This window comes from Pinus tabuliformis, chromosome 2_2 (genome assembly GCF_031772625.1).
Source record: "Pinus tabuliformis cultivar Carrire ecotype Pingquan chromosome 2_2, CPIR1, whole genome shotgun sequence".
NCBI classification, from domain to species: domain Eukaryota; kingdom Viridiplantae; phylum Streptophyta; class Pinopsida; order Pinales; family Pinaceae; genus Pinus; species Pinus tabuliformis.
Window position 1 is genome coordinate 243,983,632 of NC_142300.1, and position 24,056 is coordinate 244,007,687.

The window sequence follows — 24,056 nt, forward strand, 5'->3', positions numbered from 1 at the left end:
TAATTCACAATCATTACCAATGAGTTATAATTGCCAAGGCCCAACTTCAAACTTCAAATTTTCATTGTCACAGTGATATAATGTTTACAAAAAATATCATTATGATATGAAAGAGTCAAGAGTCAAGAGTCAAGGACTCAAAACTCAACAGTTATGAAAACTAAAGTCTAATAGAAACTAAAAAAGACAAGTAAACTGTAAATCTACATGTGGCCCTTGCCACGAGAGTCTCCAGGAGTATAAGCAGGTCGTGGTGGTCTTCTAGGAGTCTCCCGCACAGACCGACGACCAGAACTAGAACCTCCACGCGAGGGTGTAGATGGAGGTGGCGACAGCAAAGGAACAAGACTCGGACCTCGAGCACTGCTATTGGATGGTGGAGGTGGAGGTGGAGGTGGCATGGCTGCTGCTTCATTTTCATCCCTTACAAGTTCCTCTTCTAGTTCTTCAATATGTACAATGCCATCCTCCAAATTGTCATCCTCTGGGTGATTGTCCCAAATTTTATATGTGGGATCCTCATTAGCCCGATCACAGTAATGACTCAACAATCTCAAGTTGTAGTGCACATAAACCAAGCTTTCTGCTCGGTTTTCATTGAGTCTGTTTCTTTTCACATTATGTATATAGCTGTAGGTGCTCCAACACCTCTCTGCAGAAGAAGAATTTACAACCTGTGAAAGAACTTTTTTTGCCAATTTTGGCAAAAGTTCGTGGCCACCATATGTTTCCCACCATGTGAGAGATTCAAATTTATCTTTGTCGTCCATTGCATGGAAGTTACCATACAAACCAGTGCCACTGAAGTATCTGCCTATTTCAAGGCGCACAGCTGCACATTCCTCCCTGTCAGGTACCAACTTTTCTAATGCTTCCAAATATCCTTTAGTTACCTCTAGATCTAAATGGGGTTTGGTCCTAACCCCACCCCCTGCTGCAGGTTGGCCCAACCAAGATGTAGAGTAGTATTTTGGCGTAAGGATATACGCCAAGCAATGTAGTGGAAGGTTAAGCCTATTCCACCGTTCACACACACAATCATGAATCAGTTTGTACAAGTTGGGATCTCTATTATGAACAATGTCTTTTATTTCCCCCAACATGGTATCCATTTGCTCATACACCTCGCCAATCACTGGTTTGTTTGTATCTGCAAACCGAATCATGTGATAAATTGGCTTGGTGAAATCCAATACCTGCCTCACAGTTGTCCAAAACTGCCCATCAAGAGCGGCCTCCTCCACCATTTCAAAACCTGCCATGTCAGCTACATTTGTAGCCCTTTCCTTTAACACCTGCCAATGTGGACTTGATACCATGCTAGCTAATGCCTCTCTTACTTCAAAAGGCGCCTGAAGGTGAGGTAATAGCTACCAAATCTAGTCTTCGCAATCTTCAGCAACTCCAATCTCGAGTGACTGCGGAAAAGGCCATGGGTATTGCTATGATTTGTAATAAATTTTATCATTTGTTTGCCTTTCTTGTACAAATTACCAATCCATTGGTATTGTTCATTTTTGTTTTTGACAATATCATGCAACAGAAGGTTCAATGTGTGAACCAAACATCCAGACCAAAATATGTTGGGGTATTTATCCTCAATAATTGCTCCCGCTGCCTTACAATTAGGAGCATTATCAGTGATGACTTGGATGACATTGTATGGGCCAATACGCTCAATTGTTTCAAGTAATGCTTCTGCAATGTTGATGGCGGTCTTGAACTTGTCTGAGTAATCATGTGCAGCTAGAAAGATGGGACCACTAACAGACACAGCAAGAACACTTATCAATGGCTTGCCTTTTACATTTGTCCATCCATCAGATACAATGGACACCCCATGGTCAGTCCAAGAACTTGTCATTTTATTCAAAGAATGTGATATTTTTGCTTTTTCATGATCAAGGCCAACGGTTCTTGCCTTGTCATACCCAGGGCTCTTGTATCCTTTAGGGGCATCATTTATGGCAGAAAACATTTCGTGCCAATAAGGTGAGCGTAGAACATAGAATGGTATCCCACATGCATAGAGAAACCTGTAAACTTTTGAATCCACATCATTCCTACACCCCTCATCAAGGAAATCTGATATGGTTCTACACCTTAAAGATGATGACCCTGTGCCTCCATGTCCATATCCACTGCCTTGGGAGGATGCTGAAGGAGTTCTTTGTGATTGTGAGCTTGGTTCAAAGAAACCCCTTGATTTTTTTGTTCTGTATTGGGCTTCCTCCTCTTCCCTTATGTATTTAGCTCTATCCACTGTTGACACCGCTGTACAGGTTTTGATTCCTATTTGTTTCTCTCCATCCCATGGCCTTTTCCCGCAGAGGTGTCTTCTAGCACGGGTGTATGAACCTGTGTAATCAGTGTTGCAATGGGGGCAATGAAATTTAGTGGTTCCACCCCCTCTCCCTGTTTCAGCCCTGTGAACATATTTCCACAATGGAGTTTGGTCTTGTTTAGTTTTTTGAGGGTCATGTTCACCCTCCTCCAGCTCCTCCTCATCGGGGTTTTCACCCATTTGACTTTCTCCGGCTTCTTCATCCCCCTCTTCAGTTTGGGGCCCCCTCCGTTTCCTACTCTCCAGCACCATAATAACCATAAAAGGGACCAGGAAGAGGAAAATGCCAATAAATATAGCCAGGTCCATGGTGTTTGATGTTTGTAGGGTTTTGATTCTTGAATCTGCAAATTAATTTAATTTATTGGGATTAATTAATTTAATTTAAATACATGATTTTTAAACTCAAACAGTTAAATTAAATTAACTAAATTACTATCTAACCAGCTAAACTAACTAAATTACTAAGTTACTTACCTCTGCAGGCTTGCTCCTCGCTCCTTGGCACTTGCTCCTCGCTCCTCAGCACTTGCTCCTCGCTCCTTTGCTCTTGCTCCAGCTCCAAACTCAAGCTCAATGAAGTTAGAATGAATTTTTTTTTGCCCACTGGGCTTTTAAAACCCAAAAAAAAAATTAATTTTTTTCTTATTTTTCGGGTCCGTGGATTTTTTTTCCGCCTCGCTCCCAGAGCGATCAGGGAGCGATCGCTCCCCGATCGCTCCCGAGCGTTAAAAATCGCTCCGGGAGCGCCGGAGCGATCGCTCCCTATATCACTTCCTAACAAACCAGGGAGCGCAAATTTTTTTGAGGGAGCGCGCTCCCGAAAATCGCTCCCGTCCGGGAGCGATTTTGGGAGCGCGCTCCCGAGCCGCTCCCGCCCGGAGCGCGATTCGGGAGCGGGTTCGGGGGGGGGGGCGCTCCCCTGCAACATAGATCTAAGTAATAAGAAGGGAGAAAGGGAACATGTGAATGTCGCTAATGAAGGACCACCAAAGAAGAACAAGATGGAAGAATCTGAAGTCAAAGACTTATTTGCTACAAATTCTTAGGGACACTATCCCTTGCATATCCTTTTATTCTAAGTTTTGAATTGTTTTCCTTTATGTTTTGATTTCTAGAGTTTATAGGTCTAACATGTCTTGTTAGAACATTTTTCATTTTGATAAGGTTGTAGGTATCCCTCAAAAGGATTGGGTTAAGAGGGAGCCTCCACCATTTTACCAAAAGATAAGTATTCTATTCTTGGTTTCAACTTTTCATGTTTGGTTTCCTCCTTACATCAAGACTTGTTTGTATTGTATACTAATAACCAATGTTCCACCAGGTTTTTGGGATGTGGGGGCGAGGGAGTGGGGATACGCAGGAGCGGCATATGCAAAAGCTCCCCACCAATTTTTAGGAAACATGGGGTGGACGTCGGGGTCTTAAAAACTTATAAATATAAAAATATATGATATATCATTGAAATTTTAATATTTATAATGTAACTATCTTTATAATTATATAATATATAACACTTACATCATTAAAGATAAATGATAAATCGATGAATCATATAACTGAAGTATGAAACAAATTTAAAATGAAAAGCATGATATCATATAATCATACATAATACATGTAAGTTTGTAATTGTACAGTGTAACTACTAACAATGTACAATGAAAATAAATGTTTAAAGTTTTAAAGTTTAAACCATACTGAAGTTCCAACTATGAACACTGAATATTGAAATAAAAGTTAAATCCGATAGATCAAGGGTCAAGTTTTTTGTAGAATCAAGACTCAAATCTAATGTATCATATATGAAGATTAAAAGTAAACTAAAGTTTGAAACAGAAAAGCAAATGGAAAAGTACGACAAGAGGGTTGAGTGAAGCGATATCATGAAAAGATGAAACAATGTGAAATGAACATTGAAAATAAAGTTTAAACCCTTCCCGATTCATAAAAATTAAGTTTTTTTGTTTCATTAAAAAAAATGTGATTTTTGGTGTTATGCCTTTCTGGCACTACTAAAGGGAGGGGTGTGGTTTGTGAACAGTGCCACATCTCATCACATCATGAGATTTGGGAGATCTTCACTAGTATGGCCAACGAGCCTAGAGATCTACGTGTGGAGCTTGGTGACAACACCAGGTATGTAATAGAGGGCACTGGAAACACATATTTTCAGATGGACTCAACGAGTATCATGGGGGTGAAGCAGGTGATGTTTGTACCAAGGTTGGGGAAGAATCCCCTTTTAGTTTTGGCCATGGAGGACAGAGGAATAGAGGCCAGCTTCAAGGAGGGGGGGGAGTAGTGGTTGGGCTAAAAGGGGTTGATCCTAGGTGAGGCGAGTCATACGGAGCAGGGAGAAAAACCTATACATGTTGAGAGGTCAGCTAGTGAAGGCCCTTGTACATGACATTGCTAGCCAAAATGAGCTTTGGCACAAAAGGATGCGACAACTATACTACAAGGCTCTTCCTATGTTATGGGGGATGGTTATACGATTTCCAAAGATTAGGGTGGAGCCGGAGGGAGTGTGAAAAAGTTGTGTGCTTGGCAAGCATATCAAGGAAGCATTTCATCCCAGCGAGACCAAGTCCAAGGGAGTGTTGGGCTTGATGCATTTAGATATATGTGGTCCTAGTCCGTGAAATCAATTGCATGGTCTAGCTACTTTGCGACGTTCATAGATGACTACTCCAAGAAGACTTGGATCTACTTCTTGAAGATCAAGTGTGAGATCTCCGATCAATTTCAAGAGTTCAAAGCTCTTGTGGAGAACTAGATTGAGAAGAAGATTAAGGTACTGAGATCTGATAATGGGGATGAGTATACATCTAATGAGTTTTGAGGATTTCTGCAAAGAGGCAGGGATCAAGAAGGAACTTAGAATGCCTTACAACCCTCAGCAAAATGGGGTTTCAAAAAGGACTAACAAGACCATAGTGGGAGCAGTGAAGCCAATAACCTATGATCAAGACATGCCTATATTTTTGTGGGTGGAGGCCTGCAATACAGTTGTTTACTTGCAGAACAGATCCTCATAGAGTATTGTAGGACAAGATTCCTAAGGAGATCTTTATAGGAGACAGACTGGAGGTGAGTCATTTGCGCATCTTTGTCAATCCAGTTTATGTCCATAATCCTACAGCGAAGAGGACTAAGTTGGAGCCCTCATCAGAGAAGGGCATTTTTGTGGGCTACAGTGAAGTCTCAAATGCCTATAGACTCTACATTCTTGGACAAAGGAGAGTCATCTTCAGTCGGGCATTTTTGTGGGCTACAGTGAAGTCTCAAATGCCTATAGGCTCTACATTCTAGGACAATGGAGAGTCATCGTCAGTCGAGATGTTATATACAAGGAGGGCGAGACATTTAGGAGGTCTCATGACATAGAGCCAGCAAGGGGTAGAGGATTGGAAGCGAGAGGCTACGAAGGCAATGGAGGGACTAGCAGCACCAACAATAGGGACACAGCTTGTAGATCAGGAGGAGGAGCAAGAGGCTCCTTCGAGCTCTACTAAGAGAATGCCGAGATGGTCCGAGCAGACCTTGAGGGATGCTAAGGAGCATGTGAAGGATCCTAGCAACACTTTCAGGGAGAGTAGACCACTAGCCAGATTCTCCTGTTATTTGGTCTTCACAAGCAGCATCAGTGAGCCTGAGCCTTCTACCTTTAAGGAAGCAACAAATCAGCAGAGTTGGAGGGATGCCATAATGGAGGAGTATAGCTCCATCATGAAGAATGATGTATGGGACATAGTGCCAACACCTAAGGGGTAGCAGCCACTTCTCGATGGATCTACAAGATCAAGCATGGAGCAAATGGTAGCAACGAGAAGCACAAAGTGAGGTTTGTGGTGAGAGGGTTCTCCCAGAAGGAAGGACTGAACTATGAGGAGACAGTTGCTCCTAGCGCTAGATATACATCTATTAGGGCAATTATTTCCTTTACTTCAGGGATGGAGTGGAGGATACATCAGATAGATGTGAAGATTACCTTCCTCAATAGCGTGATTGAGGAAGAGGTGTATATTGAGCAGCCTCAGTGCTTTGAGGTGCATGAGAGGGAGTCTCATGTATGCAAGTTGAAGAAAGCCCTTTATGAGCTGAAAGAGGCTCGGCATGCATGGTATGCCAAGATTGATGGATATCTTCTTGGTTTGGGCTTCACCAAGAGTGAGGCAAGTTCAAACTTGTACTACGTACTTGTTGAGGGTGAACTGCTTATCTTGATATTGTATGTTGATATCTCTCTTCATAGGACCAAAGAGGCTCATACAAATGTGCAAGGAAGACTTCGCTTCTGAGTTTGAAATGAAGGAAATTGGCTTGATGCATTACTTTTTGGGACTAAAGGTGTGGCAGGAACTAGGAGATATTTTCCTTAGGCAGGGCAAGTATGAGTTGAGATTTTGAAGAGATTCAAGATGGAGGATTGCAAGCCTATGTCTACACCTATGATCACCAACTTGAAGTTGAGTGCTTCTGAGGGTGAGTTGGCGGATCCCACATTGTATAGGCAAATGATAGGTTCTTTGATGTATCTGGTCAATACTAGGTCAGATATCTATTTTGTTGTGAATACACTCAACCAGTTCATGGTGGAGTAGAGGGTTCACTAGGTGGCAATGAAGCATGTGCTCAGGTACTTAAGAAGTACAATGGACTTTGGGCTAAGATATATCAAAGTTGGTGGATTGCAGTTGCGGGACTACATAGATTTTGATTGGGCAGGGAATGTAGTGGACAGGAAATCTACTTCTGGATGTTGTTTCAACTTGGGATCAACTATGATCTCATGGTATAGTAGATTTCCTTGGGATCAACTATGATCTCCTTTATCCTTCATTTTCATCCTTTAATTAAATTTTTTACATTCCATGAAATGACTTAGGATGTTTGGAAGTGGTTCCAACCCCATTGGATTTCATATGGAGAAAGTAGAATTTTAGATCTCACTCAAAATCCAGCAAACTTATCATTTTTTCATGATTTTAGGATTGGGGGGATTGCAATGTTTCCATTAGATTTTGTCATGTACTAGGATATGGAACTCATATTTAATCAAGAGCACCAAACCCTCTATGTACCTTGATGTTAGTAATATTGGTTGTCGAACTCCTCTATCATGACCCTACTAAAAATGTACCCATCACTCAAAAAAAATCTTGACTAGACATGCTACGTTTTTTCTATCTTATATTAATGCTTAGAAGGTGATATTAATGACAAAGATCCCAAGATAGGCAAGGATTTTGATGATCAGTAGGTATTTGTTGTAGCGTGTTTTTTTTGGATGCTAGAGGCCATCTAGAGCCTATTTGTTGATGTATTTCCGGTTCAAAGATGGATTGCACTTGATGTTATTTTAGTTATGTGCACCCTTACATGCTATATAAATGAGAACTTGTAATTTGTGGACCTGTGGTTGATGAAGATTATAACTACTAGGTGAATGATGTTATATGGTTTAATCCATGTTTTTATGTTTTTTCATCACTAATTCATCATTCATTCTACATGCTTTTGTTGATTTATATGCATCAAAATATATAAAAATATATATTATATAAAATTCGCTCCCAAAATTGCTTCCAACCTGGGAGCTTTTGAAAATATCGCTCCCCACTCCTGCTTCCACTCCCACTCCCACTCCCACTCCCAAGCAGCCTTGCTAAGTATAAATAACTAATTATTTAAGTGACTTAGGGATTTAACCTTGGAAAATTATGAAGGAGACTACAGAGAGAATAAAAACATAGACCCATGTTATTCTAATGACCCATGGTATCACACCCTTTAGAAAAGTATAAGTACAAGGGTGAGTGATACATTCTATGGTTGAGTGATTGGGAGACAGTTTCTCAAGAGCAGCTCAACTTGACTGAAGAGAGGCAGGAATTTTGATAAGTGGAGGTCGAAAGGAGCCAAGAGGAGGATAGAGAGAAGGCCAAGTACAGCTATTGCTGAAGATAGGCCAATTTAGCAGCCAACTGAGCCCACGCATGCACAGGATGTACAGGCTTGAGGAGGCTGAGTTAGGGGGTGGAAAAGGGTGTCGATAGCTTTTGAACAAGGCCATACAGTAGACCATACAACAGGAGTAAAGAGGTCGAATTTATTGTAGAGAGGGGCCAAATTTCTGAGGCATCTCAACCAATTTATTCCTACAGTAGGCTGATTGATTTCCTACAGCAAGCCAAGTTACAGGTTTTGCTACAGCTGATAAATTTCTGAATAAAATTCTCTAAGGGTCCGACCATAATTTTCTGATTAATATAAAAGTGAAGGAGGATTGTTTTGGATCATTTCTCTGTTGTTTTATGTCTGATTTCTCTTGTTATTTCCACTGCAAATTAATTTTCAAAAGTTAAAATACCATGGTATATATTTTATAGCGATTTCAGAAATTTTATTTGGGTAAAATATTTTCTGGGTTTTGAGAAACTAGTTGCTTCTTGCTGTGGAGGATGGCCTATTAAGAGGATCACCATCATTAAAAGTGACCAATTCTAGCACTAGTTCATTAAGATCCAAGTTGGCTAATGCCAACTCAACACCACTATCCAAACTCATGTCAACAAGAAACACTTTTTTTGTTGTTGGAAGAATCACCGCACCTCTATAGAATCCGTAATTTCCACCCTGGGGATCCTAGTTACTGGTTTATAATGTTTACCAACACCTGCGGGTTTTGGTGTAACGGCAAACCTCCACATGGTATCAGAGCTTGGACCCAGGTTCGATTCCCCCAAGTTGCGTTTGAGGGGGGGTGTTGGAAGAATCACCGCACCTCTATAGAATCCGTAATTTCCACCCTGGGGATCCTAGTTACTGGTTTATAATGTTTACCAACACCTGCGGGTTTTGGTGTAATGGCAAACCTCCACATTTGTAATGTTCCAAATTGAAATTTACAGCTAATAACAGACACATGAACTAGGCTATAGCAAATAAAATCATAAACACGCATGCACCATCAAAAACACCAAGAAGCTGGGCAAATAAGCTGAGCCATTTTATTAAATTATGAGTTGTAAGGAGTACATATAGCAAGGAACAAGTGCACCTGGGCTTGCATAAGCAAGCTGGAGCAAACCCAAGTGGAGGATATGACCCCAAGAGCTAAGAAACTTCGGCCCAATATCCTTCTGCACAGACCCAAAAATTGGTACCTGTTGTTGCACTAGAAATGTTGAGAATGACCCTCTATGATGCCCGGAATCGCCTAAAAATGCAATTATAGCTTCTCCCAAAAATACTCATCCAAACCCAGAAAGGAATCTGCCCCAAACCAACCACCCAGAAAACCCACAAAATGGTACAATTACTGGCTAAATAATAAAACGTACTGCTGGACAAAAAGGGGATTTCTGGCTTGACTATTGCCTGGAAAATTCTGCAAATTTAACCCTGGACTCCTCTCAACAAACCCACAAATATCCGAAAAGGGTTTTGGCTAATTCCAACCTTCCAAAATTGCCCTATTTTGGCGCTAAGCCCTCCTGAACAAAGACTGCATCCCCCAGTGATGAAATCAGTTGAAATCCTCCTTATTTCTCCTCAATCTACAGTGGGAACGATAAAGGAATTTTTCCTGAATGTTGGGGAGAAGTCTCACATCAAATCCTGGCACAAGATAGCCGAAATCAGCTCCACAAAAATGTTGTCCAGTGACCCCCTGCGCGGATCCTGGGAAGATAAATTCGTTCCACTCAAAAGCAGCAATCTCCGATCCTAAAATTCTCCACAAAGCTTAGTCTTCCCCTGGAGCAACTTCTCCAAATTTCTCCCGGCAAACACCCCCCTGAAAAATCGCTGAAATAAGTGGTACAAGTTTCTCTACTGCGTCCTCCTTGGAGCACGAATTGCTGAGGGGAATGGCTGAAAGATGCTCCCAAAATTCCACAATCATCCCTTCAAATGTAGCATCAAATTTACCTCCCTAGCGTGGCACTCGAAGTCCACCAAAAGAAGGGTGAATTCTCCCCTTGGAGAAATCTATGCTAAGCAGCACATGTGACCCAGCGAAACAGCTTAAGCAACAAAGGAAATAGATGAGTGAACAAAAGACCCCAATAGCTTCTATGCTCCTACTTATAATTTTTCCTTGCCTCCTCATGTGTGTCCCTCCATCCAATATTTTGACCTCCTTCCCTTAGCAATTCGATTTTCTCTCCAAGTGGTGTGTATTTCTTGTAGGTGGGCCCCCACATTCCACTAGCAGATTAATTTTCTATCCCTCCTAAGTCCCATATCCCAAAAATGTCTCCAATGCTCAATTTACAAAATTGTGCTATGCATAGCACCTCCCAAATAAACTCCATTAACTCATTCATATGAAAAACAAAATTGGGGACATTATAGTCCTCCCCACCAAAAATTGCTTGTCCTCAAGCAATGCCTAAACAAGCGCCCTCTCTGACTGTGGATCCCCATTGTCACTGCAACCTTCACCAGGGTCCTAAATGTGCCATTGGATCGTCCCTGATCGTTGTACTATCACATAGTGAAGGAGTCCCTCAATTCTAAGATCCCAAGCCAACCTGATCAACGTAAAGCACCCCTTGCTCCACTCACTATCCTGCCAGATATGGGCATTAGAATCCCTCTGTCTACCGCTAATAAGTAGACCATCCTGACGATGTAAAACTCTATCCAAATCCTCATGAAGTTGCCCTACCGAATAGTCCACCTCATGCACTCTGATTGTGTGCCCCTGAAGATACAACTCAATCCCTGCGAATGAAGTCTCTCCTGCATGAGCTCCTCCTAAAATCCTCTTGTTGGCCATCCTGCCATGCTAATGAAGTCTCTCACGCCATCAGCGAATCACTGAAACCCAATGGAAAATTTGGATGACCCTTCCCTGTAGAAACCAACTCACCCTAATGGGTAGCTGAACCGCTAAGTATTGTGACGCTAAGGCGCCATGCCCATTGTAGCAAGAAACTATCCTGTTGACCCCACGACACCTTGGTCATCATTAACTTCCTAGCATGCTCGTACCAGAGCCTCCTCTCCCATAACTCTCGGCCACAATCTATGTGATGATCGAGATTAGGCCCAACTTGCCAAAGCGCCTTAATAGTGCCAGTGCTTATCACTCCATGGTTGGCCCCAATCCTGAGCAACAATCTGCCTCGCCCTTTGGTGAGGGCTTCGGTGACTCCCCATGTGTCTACCTATGAATGAATTTATTCGCATGTTATCCTATCCACGCTCACTGAGGAGTGGAGTATCCCACCAATCCACTGGATCCCTGGATCCCATAACCATACTAGAGGTCCACAACCCCCAATCCTCTCTGCCTGCCGCTGTGATACGTTGCTAGCTGTTGGGACCCCTCTGTGCCCCGTCTTTGACTCCTCTATTGTATCCACTAGGTAGGCACCGAGCATCAAGGGCCTATGCCGTGAATAACCAATTGCTCTACGCTTGCCAAATCACACAGCAAGATTTGTTATCCCAACTCTTGATGATTTGCTCGGGTATCGCCAGAAGCTTAGGCATCATCCTGGCAACAAGGACTACCATCCCCCGCACCTCATGCTCACCTAATGCCTCGAGTTGTCCAGCTAAAAAAGCACCATGCAACTCCCTTTCGATCACCTCCCCAAGTGTGAGCCCAGGGGTGGAACATAGGCTACCTCGACAATCAACCACGCCATCCCTAAGCCAGTATTTGTCTGCTCCCAACACATGACACACGGTCTCTCCTCCAACTTCCTAGGGTGAGCCTCCCATGCCTTGCTGCCTGAATGGAAAGTGTCAAGTGGAAAGAACCAAGCACTCTGCAACTGTAAGCAACATCGGAGGAGGATGGGTGGGTATGTCCCAAATGGTATGATCAAGAGTCTACTGGAATGCTCAAAGTAATCCTACAAACGACCCTCTCTCTATCTCGGATCTACTGATAACCCCCTCGAAGCCCTGTCTCCACTAAACATGGTGTCCCCAGATGCTCAATCGTGTCCTCATCAATCCTAGGTGGGTTGCATCTAATGATACGTGTAATGCCCGTGTTCATAAGTCTCCTTGGAGGCAACACTCCAAGCACCCGCTGCGCAACATCATCTGCCACTGCATACCACCCAATATCATTGCACTCCTTGACATGCCACTGTACACCACAACCTGTTCCTGTACACCATTGAATACCCCCGACTATGGCAATACTGTCCTGTGTCCCACCTATCACTGCACCTGTCACTCCCCACATGTACTCAATGCAATGTGAGGCACTCCCATTCCCCAACGTAGTCCAACATACTATGGCACACCCCCATGCGTCTCCATGCCCATCTGAAGACCACTACTCCACACTAGATGCTCCTACCCATCCCTGGATGTGATGGCCTAAAGTTGTGTTCATATGTGTCATCCCGCACCCGACCTGTATCATCACCTCCATCGTCGCATCACCATGCTCTCCAATGAGGGGATCTCCACCCGAAATCCTCCCTGAGGGGCCCAAGAAGTGAATCTCTCTAGGTACTATTAGTGATGCCACCACTGCTCTGCTCCTCTGTGTCCTCCATGCCCTACACAAGTGTGAGGAATCCCCAACTCCATACAAGGCACTATTTGGTGGCATGCCAATGCCACCTACTCCGACAAAATCCTACCATAGTATGTTGATCATCCTATGATCCCATGCACAACTGTCATACCAAGACAACCCAAGGAGTCTGCCCATAAGCTGGTTGGCCACTGGTGTTGACCAAAACTCCCCTAGCAAATGTGTGTGCTCAGCTGCTAGGTCAACTATACCATCTAGGATGTAGTCAACCATTATACCTAGGAAATGATAGGTCGTCCCTCCCAGATCCCAATGCCAATCAGGGCTTTTGGCATCCCCAATGCCTAGAAGCTCCTGTTGAGCTACACCCAGGTCCACTACCATCTCCATGGCCCACTCCACCGGGTACCAACTTAGAATCTCTTCCCATGCAACCCAAGAGAGGGATCGAATGCACAAACTCCCACACATAGAACAACCCCATCATGCGGATGGTGCACCCTGTGCAACTCAGGTCGTCTCATCTCGCTATCCTGGTCAACACATGAAATCTAACTAGGTAGCTATGTTTCTCTCTCTCCAATGGGCAAAGGTGACCTAACAGTGTTGCCAGCCCGTCTATGTATGCCTGAAGAGGGTTGCTCTCACGCTCCAATGTGCACTCTAGTTGCACCAGTGGGGAATCCAACCGCTCCCCAACGTGAGTCAATTTGGCCATGGACTCAGCACAAACTGCTCTCATGCCCTCCAGCTCCTCGTTCTACTACAGAATAACCTCTTGCACTGACGCAGCCTACCTTTTTAATGCTAGAAGGTCGGCCTGAAACTGATGGAACTATTGACACTCGGAAGTCCACCGAAAGATTTTTTGTCCCATCAAGGGTGGATACGTCTCCTGGAACCTCCCCCATCTATTGTGTGTTGATATCACCTAAAAACCTGGACACGCCCCTAGTCACCTCATCAACAGATGACACTACTGATGTATGCTCTATTCTCTCCACTAAGATATCAACCGAAGTGGTCAAGGGAGTCTCCAACGAGGATGACTCCTACATCACATTGGATGTATCTACGTGCTATCTATAATCTGGTGTGCCCTCAACGTCATGTTCAATCTCCTCCTCAGGCTCCTAATATCTATAACCAGGTCTCCACCAGCAAAAGCGCCCCCTGGTCTCACCCTCTAGTTGTCCCTTCCCTGCTTTCTCCCTTCAAGGAGATCTGGTGTCCTAAGTCTGTGGACTTACCCCACATGGTGTAGATGGTTGTACTCCCATGGCTTGTGCACCTCTGATGTCTCTGTTGCAAGGACAAGGATGGATCTGGTCTGACACCTTCAACTGAGCCAACCTCTCATCGTTCTAGTGGATTCCACCCCAGAATTCTTGCATACTGAACCTCCCTTGAGCCATGTGTGGTGTATGGCGTACCCGTCACTGTGCATACATGCCCAAATCTCCCATGATCTCACTGGTTACCCACAGCTGGGCCAAGATCATGCTCTAATACGATTGTAATGTTCCAAATTGAGATTTACAGCTAATAGCAAACACATGAACTAGGCTATAGAAAATAAAATCATAAACACACATGCACCATCCAAAAACACCAAGAAGCTAGGCAAATAAGTTGAGCCATTTTATTAAATTATGAGCTGTAACAAGTACATATAGCAAGGAACAAGTGCACCTAGGCTTGCATATGCAAGTTGGAGCAAACCCAAGTGGAGGATATCACCCCAAGCGCTAAGAAACTTCGGCCCAATATCCTTTTGTGCAAACCCAGAAATTGGCAACTGATGTTGCACTAGAAATGTTGAGAGTGACCCTCTATGATGCTCGGAATCGCCTGAAAATGCAGTTGTAGCTTCTCCCAAAAATACTCATCCAAACCCAGAAAAGGATCCGCCCCAAACCAACCACTCGGAAAACCGACAAAATGGTGCAATTACCAACTAAATAATAAAATGTACTGCTGGACAAAAAGGGGTTTCTGGCCTGAATATTTCCCGGAAAATTCTGCAAATTTAACCCTGGACTCCTCTCAACAAACCCACAAAAAACCAAAAAGGGTTTTCGCTAATTTCGACCTTCCAAAATTGCCCTATTTTGGCGCTACGCCCTCCTGAACAAAAGTTGCGTCCCCCAGTGATGAAATCTGTTGAAATCCTCCTTATTTCTCCTCAATCTGCAATAGGAACAATAAAGGAAGTTTTCCCGGATGTTGGGGAGAAGTCTCACATAAAATCCCGGCACAAGATAACTAAAATCAACTCCACATAAATGTTGTCCAGCGACTCCCTGCGTAGGCTTAGGAAGATAAATTCGTTCCTCTCAAAAGCAACAATCTCCAGCCCCGAAATTCTCCACAAAGCTTAGTCTTCCCCTGGAGCAACTTCTCTAAATTTCTCTCGGCAAACACCCCCTGGAAAATAGTTGAAATAAGTGGTATGAGTTTCTCTACTGCATCATCCCTGGAGCACGAATTAGCTGAGGGGAATGGCTGAAAGATGCTCCCAAAATTCCACAAGCCTCCCTTCAAATGTAGCAGCAAACTTACCTCCCTAGGGTGTCACTCAAAGTCCACCGAAAGAAGGGTGAATTTTCCCCTTGGGGAACGTTGTGCTAAGCAGCACTTGTGACCCTACTAAACAGCGTGAGAAATAAAGGAAATAGATGAGTGAACAAAAGACCCCCATAGCTTCTATGCTCCTATTTATAATTTTACCTCGCCTCCTCATGTGGGTCCCTCCATCCAATATTTCGACCTCCTTCCCTTAGCAATTCGATTTTAGGTGTGGCCCCCACGTTCCACTAGCAAATTAATTTTCTATCCCTCCTAAGTCCCATATGCCAAAAATGTCTCCAATGCTCAATTTACAAAAGTGTGCTATGCTTAGCACCTCCCCAATAAACTCCATTAACTCCCTCATATGAAAAATCAAAATTGGGGACATTACATTTTTCACACCTCGGTGTCCAACATGTCACAACATGTCTAAGGCTCAATGTCAAACACATGTTAGGGTTGTTTCCTATTTTAGGACACATGCCTAACATATGGCAAACACATATCCTAGCATGTCACGTGTGTAACATGCAAGATAGGAACACAAGGCCCCTAAGGCACGCATCATAGTACTTAGGTTAATACAAATGAGTGAACAACATGGGTACAGTTTCAATAATCACCAACACATGCACTTATTTTGGGGGTAATATTGACAAGACCTTGCTTCAACATGTGACATGCTCTTCAAACCAAGTCAATAAGGACTACAAATCCTTGGCCCTGCTTGAGAGATAATGTTTCTGAAATGTGATTTTCAGGACATATTGTCCAAGATGTCGCCAATGGGCACCCTTGTTCGACCCATAGTTCTATATGGTTCTGAGATTTGCAGTCATAGTTTACTAGAGTCTAATTGGTCTTCAATAAAGAAAGTTTAGATAATTTTTTATGTCATCATGATTGTGATCAAGGAAAACCTTACATCGGCTCATATACCCATGTGAAGAGGCCTCTTTGTGGGGTAAGGAGAGTGATAACAATAAGGGCGCCATTGGGATCTCAGATTGCCCTAAGATATCCAAGGAAGATAGGAAAAATACATCAAGATAGAGGAAGTTGCACAAATAAGGCTTGGTAAAAAACAAAAACTTCAATCGACAGATGCATCATCTAGATTTGGTGGCAACACATCTCCATCTGCTCATGCTTCTAAAACCTCTGGATCTAGAACAACAATAGAAATTTCTCTGATAATGGTTGTAAGGATGAGGTGAATACTAAAGTGATGTGGTTTCTATATGCTTGTCGTATACCATTCAATGTGCTTTGTTCACCATACTGGCATAATACGATAACTGCAAAAATATTAATAAGTACTTCCACACCATGGAACAATTTAAAATTTATGCAAACCTTCAAAGCATAATGTGAGTTGGAATATATTTTAGACTTCCTAATCTAAGTTATGCCTGCAAATATCAGCACCATGCTTAATATATTTGCATAACAATCATTTAGAATCCTAATTCATCTAAATTGTGAAAAACAATCAAAAATTTTGGCAACAAAATAATCTCATTTAGCAAATCAAAAAATCAATGTTCTTGATTCTTCACAAATTATTCGGTCAGGGTTTAGGGGAACACCCCTATGGAAGAAAATGCATACCCTTGAATGCAATGCCAGGCCTGAGCCCTTGCTCATAACTTCCACATGGAGTTTATCATTGACAGGTGGATCTTCCAACATAAATTCAAATTCCTGATCCCACCTTGGATCTCTGTTTTTCTTGATAGGCTGTCTCAGACAAGAGAGTAAGTCATTCAGTAACAGTTAATCAAACACATCATGAGATAATACATTATTAAAAGACTTCAAGCACAAGCACCTTAGTCTTCCTCTCCTCCCCTTTCAAAAGAAGTCGGGCATAAGGATTAGTATGGTGTTTGCCTTCAACATCCTCAGCCTCAATGACTCTAACAACTAGCAAGCCTCCACCTGCTGGTGCGCCTTCAGGAGCCTTCTCAACTACACTATCATCCTCATCAACAGGTAAATTTTCATCCTCCTTGAAAGGATTATAAGTCATCTCTAGCATGATTTGTCCACGTGGTTTGATATTTTGAGGATCATTTGGATCCAAAGTTTTAAGGAGATTCAGCGTAACACTTCTGGTCTCAGATGGTGTAAGCTCTTTCAAATGATAAGCTTGCATACCCATCTTTTCATGTGAACCCACCTGCAAGTAATAAAAAAGTCCAACAATCCAACTTTATCCTATACTAATCCAGATTATAATAAGTGAAACAGAAATAAAAATTGGAAATATGTAGATTTTGAGGACTAAAACATAGATATAATAAATAACATAGAAGAAAACCCATGCCTTCTCCCAGTCGTAGACAGTAAGTTCAAGAACTTGAGATTCTGGATCTTTAACAACAAAGTTGAACTCCTCATTCCATTCTGGGTTCAGATTACTTGCTTTGACTTTGGTTTTCTTTGATGGAAGTTTTTCTCCTGTCAACTTGAGCTTTACATATGGGTCGGATTTACCCAGCATGTCTTTCTTTTTTAAGTCAGTTGCCTTAATGACCTTTACATGGAGCATGCCAACAGGTTTATGCGTAGCTCTGCATAATCAACAACCAAAGTTAATTCCAAGTACATTATTTCAGATGAAGTTGCAATTTAAGAATATGTTGAAAAACAATTAAGAAGGAACACATCATCTCTCCAAAGAACATGGCTGTACCTCTGGTCCAAAATAGGTACCTCCAGTGTTTTAGGCCACAAGTATAAGTTCGCAACCTGCTCTTTAATCATTTCCTGTCGAAACCAAAAAAAATTATAAATATATTTTTTCACATGAACTGCAAAAATTCATATAAAACATTTTTTTCCCAGGGTCAACATTTATCTGTGTTCTAGGACACACTTAAAAAGTGAATGTCAAAACCACAAGGGTGCAAAACTAATCCTGCAGCCTTAAGGGGGAAATCCTGAGGAACCAGTAATTCAGTGCTTAATACATAAGAAGCAAGTAGGTTTTGATGAGAAGGCAATGCAAGGCCCTTGCTTTTAGTTGTCACCATTCAACAAACTTACTGTCCATTCAAGACAGGCAAGGGTGAATCCACCATGACAAAAATAAGCAACAAACTCAAAAGAATCTATGAAAAATTTAAAAGAAGGTGCAAGATCAGATAATTTTATTAGCATCTGATAAGTGGCCACAAAATTAAGTCGATGGGACTAAAAAGTACATCCAGAGACTATAAGGTACGAGCAAAAACCACTTGCAAAGAGGAAATAAGCTATTTTGCAAACCCTTCCCTCTCTCCATCCAAAAGAAACCAAAATGGAAAGCCACAGGCTATCCACTGTAGTACAAACCCTTCCCAAATGTTAAAGCCACTAAACTAGGCTGCTAATTTGGAAGATTTTTCAATTGAAGCATAAGTACCAGAACTGGCTCAGTTCATGTTTCAAACAAGGAAACTTACATCACTAGCCTCCATAATGCTGTTGAACTTTTAAAACCAGATCTGATTTATTTTTCTCCAAATTATTATACCCACAAAATAATTTTTACCCAAATTAAAGTCTGAACTCTGAAACTAAATATGCTGGTGTTCTCAACTTTTAAACAGTAAATTTGCAGCGAAAAAATAAATTAAAAATCACCACAAGAGCGCAGAAATTTAAATTTTAGCCCAATAAATCACCCTTCACTTTATATTGGAATCTGGAAATTTTAGGGCCTAGACCCACAGAGAAATTACACACAAAATGCAACAATATTAGCACCTAGAACAGGCCCTAGTATTTTCGGCACCACTGAAAATCACTGCTCTGGAAGATAATTCAGCCCTGGGAATTTCTCAAACTCCACCTGTACGGTTGCGCCCTGGGAAAATCTCAGCTTCTTTCCTCACATCTGACTGGATATCTCGGCCTCTCCTCATGGTCTCGGGCTGCTCCAAAAACTCGGCCTCTCTCCTCCAAATTTCAGCCCCCTTCAGAAATCTCGGCCCTCTCACAAATTCTCCATCAAAATTTGTTGCACACCTTTCCTCTTTCTCCTCAGTCACTTGAGCCTCTCACTCATGAGAAAATCGTTTTCTCAACAATGCAAATTTATGTCTTTGTCCTCTTGTTAAAATTGACAACTAGGGCCAGATTCCACCTTAGGACAGCTCATATGATGGTGATGATTGTTGCAATGACTCCTCTTTTCGAGAGGTCCAATTTTGATATAAATATCATCTCATTCTGACACGCAGAAATGGAATTCTGAATTTATTCTTTCTCATGCAAAAATTGTCAAGGTCGGCCTCAGTCAAATGTAGGTTCATGAAGCCCAATGGATGTGTCTCCTCACCCTCAACGAAGTGTATAAATAGGAGTGACCTCTCTCTCATTTGGACATCATCTCAACACATCACATCATCTCTCTCCTCTCTTGATTGGTTCGTACAGCTCAAGGACAGCCTCTCTCTTCTTCGCACGTGTGGCAAGAGGCCGAATTTCTGGACTGTTTTGGAGGCCGAAAATTTCAGGGAACAGGGCAGCGTTGACTTGGACTGTTTGACCATGCATTGACTTCAATCTGGAGGGCAGAATTCTGATTTCTGAAGGCCGCATTGATTGGCATGATTTTCGAGGTGATTGGGAGAGTTTCACTGGTTTTTGTACTCTATCTCTCTCTGCTGAACTATTGAAGAATAATAAGAAGATTTGATAAGGGTTTCCCCACATTGGGGTTTGTCCCTAGCATCCGCCACATCTTGTGTCCTCTTGTCTTGGCTTGTCTTCTGCACTTGATTTTATGTTATATCTACATTCACTGTCAATGTGTTTAAGATAATGTGATTGCTACTTGATATAATTGGAAATTGTCATTGGACTACTAAAGGAACATTGAAGTAAATTGTGCTAAAGCATAAGAACATACCATTGTTATCTAAAATTAACACATCTCCCTCGAGTGCTCTTTATAATTTCAAATTGAGCAAAATCCCTAACCTCAATCTCCAAAGTGATAGACAAACAAGATTAATTTCTAACCCACTTAGATCAATGGTTGAGAGATTAGATCTAAGTCATTTAAATAGTTTAATATTTATCCTTAGAAATTTGCTCAATTATGTAATGTCCCCAATTATTTGAGAATGAAAATATTGTTCCCGCTGCCTAATTGTCTTTGTTATAGGCCATTTTGTCACATCCGATCAATAGGCCTCCTAATGGGATCAATCAACATCATATTCCCCCTCGTCATCATCTTGCACAAAGCCCTAAGCATGTACCTTTCATTCCCCAGAGTTTCTGCCTGAAACTGTATCATCTGAGCCAGTTTTAAGACCAATGCACCCTGGCCTCTTGTTGGACAGCGTTCACCTACAGGTTGCTCCATTGTGGCCTCCGTTGATCACCTACAAGTTGCTACCCTTTGCACCTGCGTTGGTTCTAGATATTCGAGAAAAGAGAGAAATTTCGGAAACCCACTCTTCCAAAAGCTTCGAGAATTTGTTACAACCATTTCCCTCAGATAAAATATCTGGATCCTATCCTATCCTTCTTTAGAGTTTCCATCTCTTATCCTTTGATCCCATCCTCCCATCAAAGGTGGATTTAAAACCTTAGATTGGTAATTGGATAAGAACTCTCAACTTAACCCACTCCTCTATATATTTACAGTCTTCCATATGCAAGGGGTTGGCTTTTGGAGAGTGATTCTACCCTTATGTTGTTGTAGTGAGAGATTTCATTTCATGCATTTAGGGTGATTGGAGGTGCACATTGTGACAAGGAAAGGACAAGTCGATCTTGGAGAAGCTCTTCTACAAGATCAACACCTATTTATGGTTGTAAAGTCCTTCCATTTATATTAATGCAGAAAAATTTATGTTTTCCTATATGTGATGTTGTTCTTTCAAATATTTCAATACCATGTTGATCTATTGAATAGAGTATTTAGATGATACTGGATAGATCTCGTAGTGTCTTGGCTTGTGTTATCTGACTGTGCAGGTTCTAATTTTGGCAATTGGAGCATTCAAGCTAAAGAAGGAGCGAAGCCCTCAACGTATTCCAGGTAGGTTTCATTCTGTCATCTATTTACTTTAAGGAAAGCATTGTGTTCTTTGTCTCTCTATTGTTCTAGGTTAGCCACCAAACCTAGGGGAGATACTTTTGTCCGCAATTGTAAATCTCGTATAACAAATTGTTGACCATGCTGGGGATCAGTGTATTCCCTTGGTGGTTCCTTTGTCCATTGTGTTTGATTACCTCCTTAATAGACCTTTCCTGCTTTGCCCAGCCAAGAACAGACATAGGAAGTGATTTTATTGAGTCCCTTTTGCAATTTTTGTGTTGGAATCCTCTATTCCTAGACCAATGCATGCCCAGTGTCTCTGACAGAGCGTTGCACCTCACATGGGCCCACTTTGTACCTGCGTTGCAAAGCACTGGTGCCTCTTCTACACCAGCATTGGCCCCTGTTTTTGCACAAAACTTTCCCTTGTTCTTGAGTGTCTCTTTGATCAGCCTACTTCCAACTGACCTTCCCTGAGTCTTGAGTGTCTTGTGGTCTCTCTAAAGCCTCCATTTGGTTTGCATTGTGTTTGATTGCCTTTGGTAAGAATTGGTTTTGATTTTTCTTTGTTTTTATCATTTGGTCGCTTGCAAACTGATTTCATTTGGTCATTGACCGCTTGGATGAATTGTTGTTTTAGCCGTCATTCTGAAAAGTGTACTTGAATCAGTGATTAAACTTTGCATCTTAGTTTTCTTCATTTTTGAGAATTAAGAGACTTGGTTTTTGAAATTTTCACCCAATCTCAATTTGAGTCCTTTGTTCATGAAATCCCAGATTACGTTTGATTTCATTGGAATCCTCTTGTGTTTGTTTTGAAGTATTCTCATGCATAGATCACATTTGCATAGTTAGAATTCTCATTTTCACAGCTGGAAAGGAAATTGTGCATAGATTATATTTGCATAGTTTTCGGGGGAATCATGCATAGATTACATTGCATGGTTTGGCATCTCTTAATCCTTCGAATTGAATTGGAATAGTGAAACTGAAAGATCTAGTTAGGAAGCTCTTGTTGGCTACATATTTGACTATTGCATCATTGTTTGCACCTCTTCCCCACACTAGATAGCTTTCACCGAAAATGAAAAGAGTTATTTTTGTCACATTAGTTGCATCATAGGTGTGTTCAGGTGCCATCGAATATTGAGCCTTAAAATCAAAATCTAATTCCAGATAAACTCTAAAATTCACTTCAATCAACCAAAGGAGCATTTGTAACATTAACGCAAACATTTAGAGGTCTAGGCTAGAGACGTGTTCCAGCGTCATTAAACGTAGGAGTTGTCGTTGTTTGCAAGTGTTGCATCCCGGGGGTGTTATCCTGTTCCACGTATGTAAGTGTATAGAATCATACTCTGCGTACCTTCGGGTATATTGGACGGCGCTCCACGTATGAAAAGTATATGGGAACACTCTCATCGAACGGTTACGCATTAGACAACACTACTACGAACTGCACTCCCACGTACTGTCGAGTATATTTTGGGAGTCCCCTATAGGTTGCTATCCATCCATAGGTAACCAAGTCAGTGGCCTTATATACCATGATACACCAAACACAGCATTCGGGGAGAATGCCTACACGTACGTTAAGTCCTTGATTCACCAAGATGTATATTGTAGTTCATGATTGCTTGGTAAACCTTTATGCCTAGTTACCCCTTTGTTTTGTTTATGTCTTTAATTTCTAAAATCAATTAATTGACCGTGGAACAACATCTTCCCTGTGGAACAACTCCTTAGTGGATCTTAGGTTGATACTAATGGCAACAGTTCCCGAGTCCACCAATGAAGGAAACCCCTCTAACGGGAATCCTGGTCCTTTTCCTCCTTTTGGAAATATTGGTGCTCCTTATATGGCAACGTTGTCCCTTCCTGGATTTACCATTGGTTTGCCAGTTTGGTTATTTTCGACCACTATGGTTCTGAATGTCCAAACTACTTCTCAACCGAGTTCTCCTCCACCTAAACAACATCAACCTCATGTTGATCCTAAAGTTGACCCTTTGCCTTCTTCACCTATTGTTTCTTCATCCCTTTCTTCCTCTTTGCCTAGTGAAAGTCTTGATTCTAGTAACCAGGAAGCTAAGAAGAAGAAGAAAAGGACGAAGAAGAAGAAGCAAAATAAGCAGGGGGCAACCAGGCAACCATTGCTACTAATGTAACTAATATAGACAAATCTTCCAATCAACCCCATAAAGTTAAATTCCCTTGCATGTTATGTAAGGGTGACCACCTTCTTAAAGATTGTCCTGGTATTCCCAAGGTATTAGAAGTGTGGTCCACAAGTTCACATCGGCCTTTGTCGTCAACTTCTAGAGATCACACTGGTGACAAACCCTCAACTAGTGATAGTAAGGTCCATGGGAAAAGGGTAAAGTTAAATTTCCCTGTAAGTTATGTGAAGGGAATCATCCTATTCACCTTTGTCCTTATATGGATGAAGCCTCAAAAGTGTTGGAAAACCTTACTTCTCAGCCACGACTTCCAGCTGGTTACCAAAGGCTTTCTCCCAATCCTCCACTAATTGATGAAGTGATTGATTAGAATCTAAATCCAATCAATCTTTGCTCTCT

The 24,056-nt window shown here is 41.9% G+C and overlaps 1 protein-coding gene across 2 annotated transcripts in view; it reads right to left on the reverse strand.

Moving 5' to 3' along the window:
- LOC149192191 (synaptotagmin-2-like) overlaps nucleotides 1-24,056 on the reverse strand; it is a 119,591-nt gene that overhangs the window by 22,085 nt on the left and 73,450 nt on the right. For both annotated transcript variants that reach the window (XM_089404502.1, XM_089404501.1), the window contains 4 exons: nucleotides 18,133-18,206; nucleotides 17,764-18,010; nucleotides 17,266-17,616; nucleotides 17,046-17,174 (listed from right to left, as the gene is read on the reverse strand). In XM_089404502.1, the coding sequence (XP_089260628.1) occupies nucleotides 17,046-17,174; nucleotides 17,266-17,616; nucleotides 17,764-18,010; nucleotides 18,133-18,206 (801 nt within the window). The remainder of the gene's footprint in view (nucleotides 1-17,045; nucleotides 17,175-17,265; nucleotides 17,617-17,763; nucleotides 18,011-18,132; nucleotides 18,207-24,056) is intronic.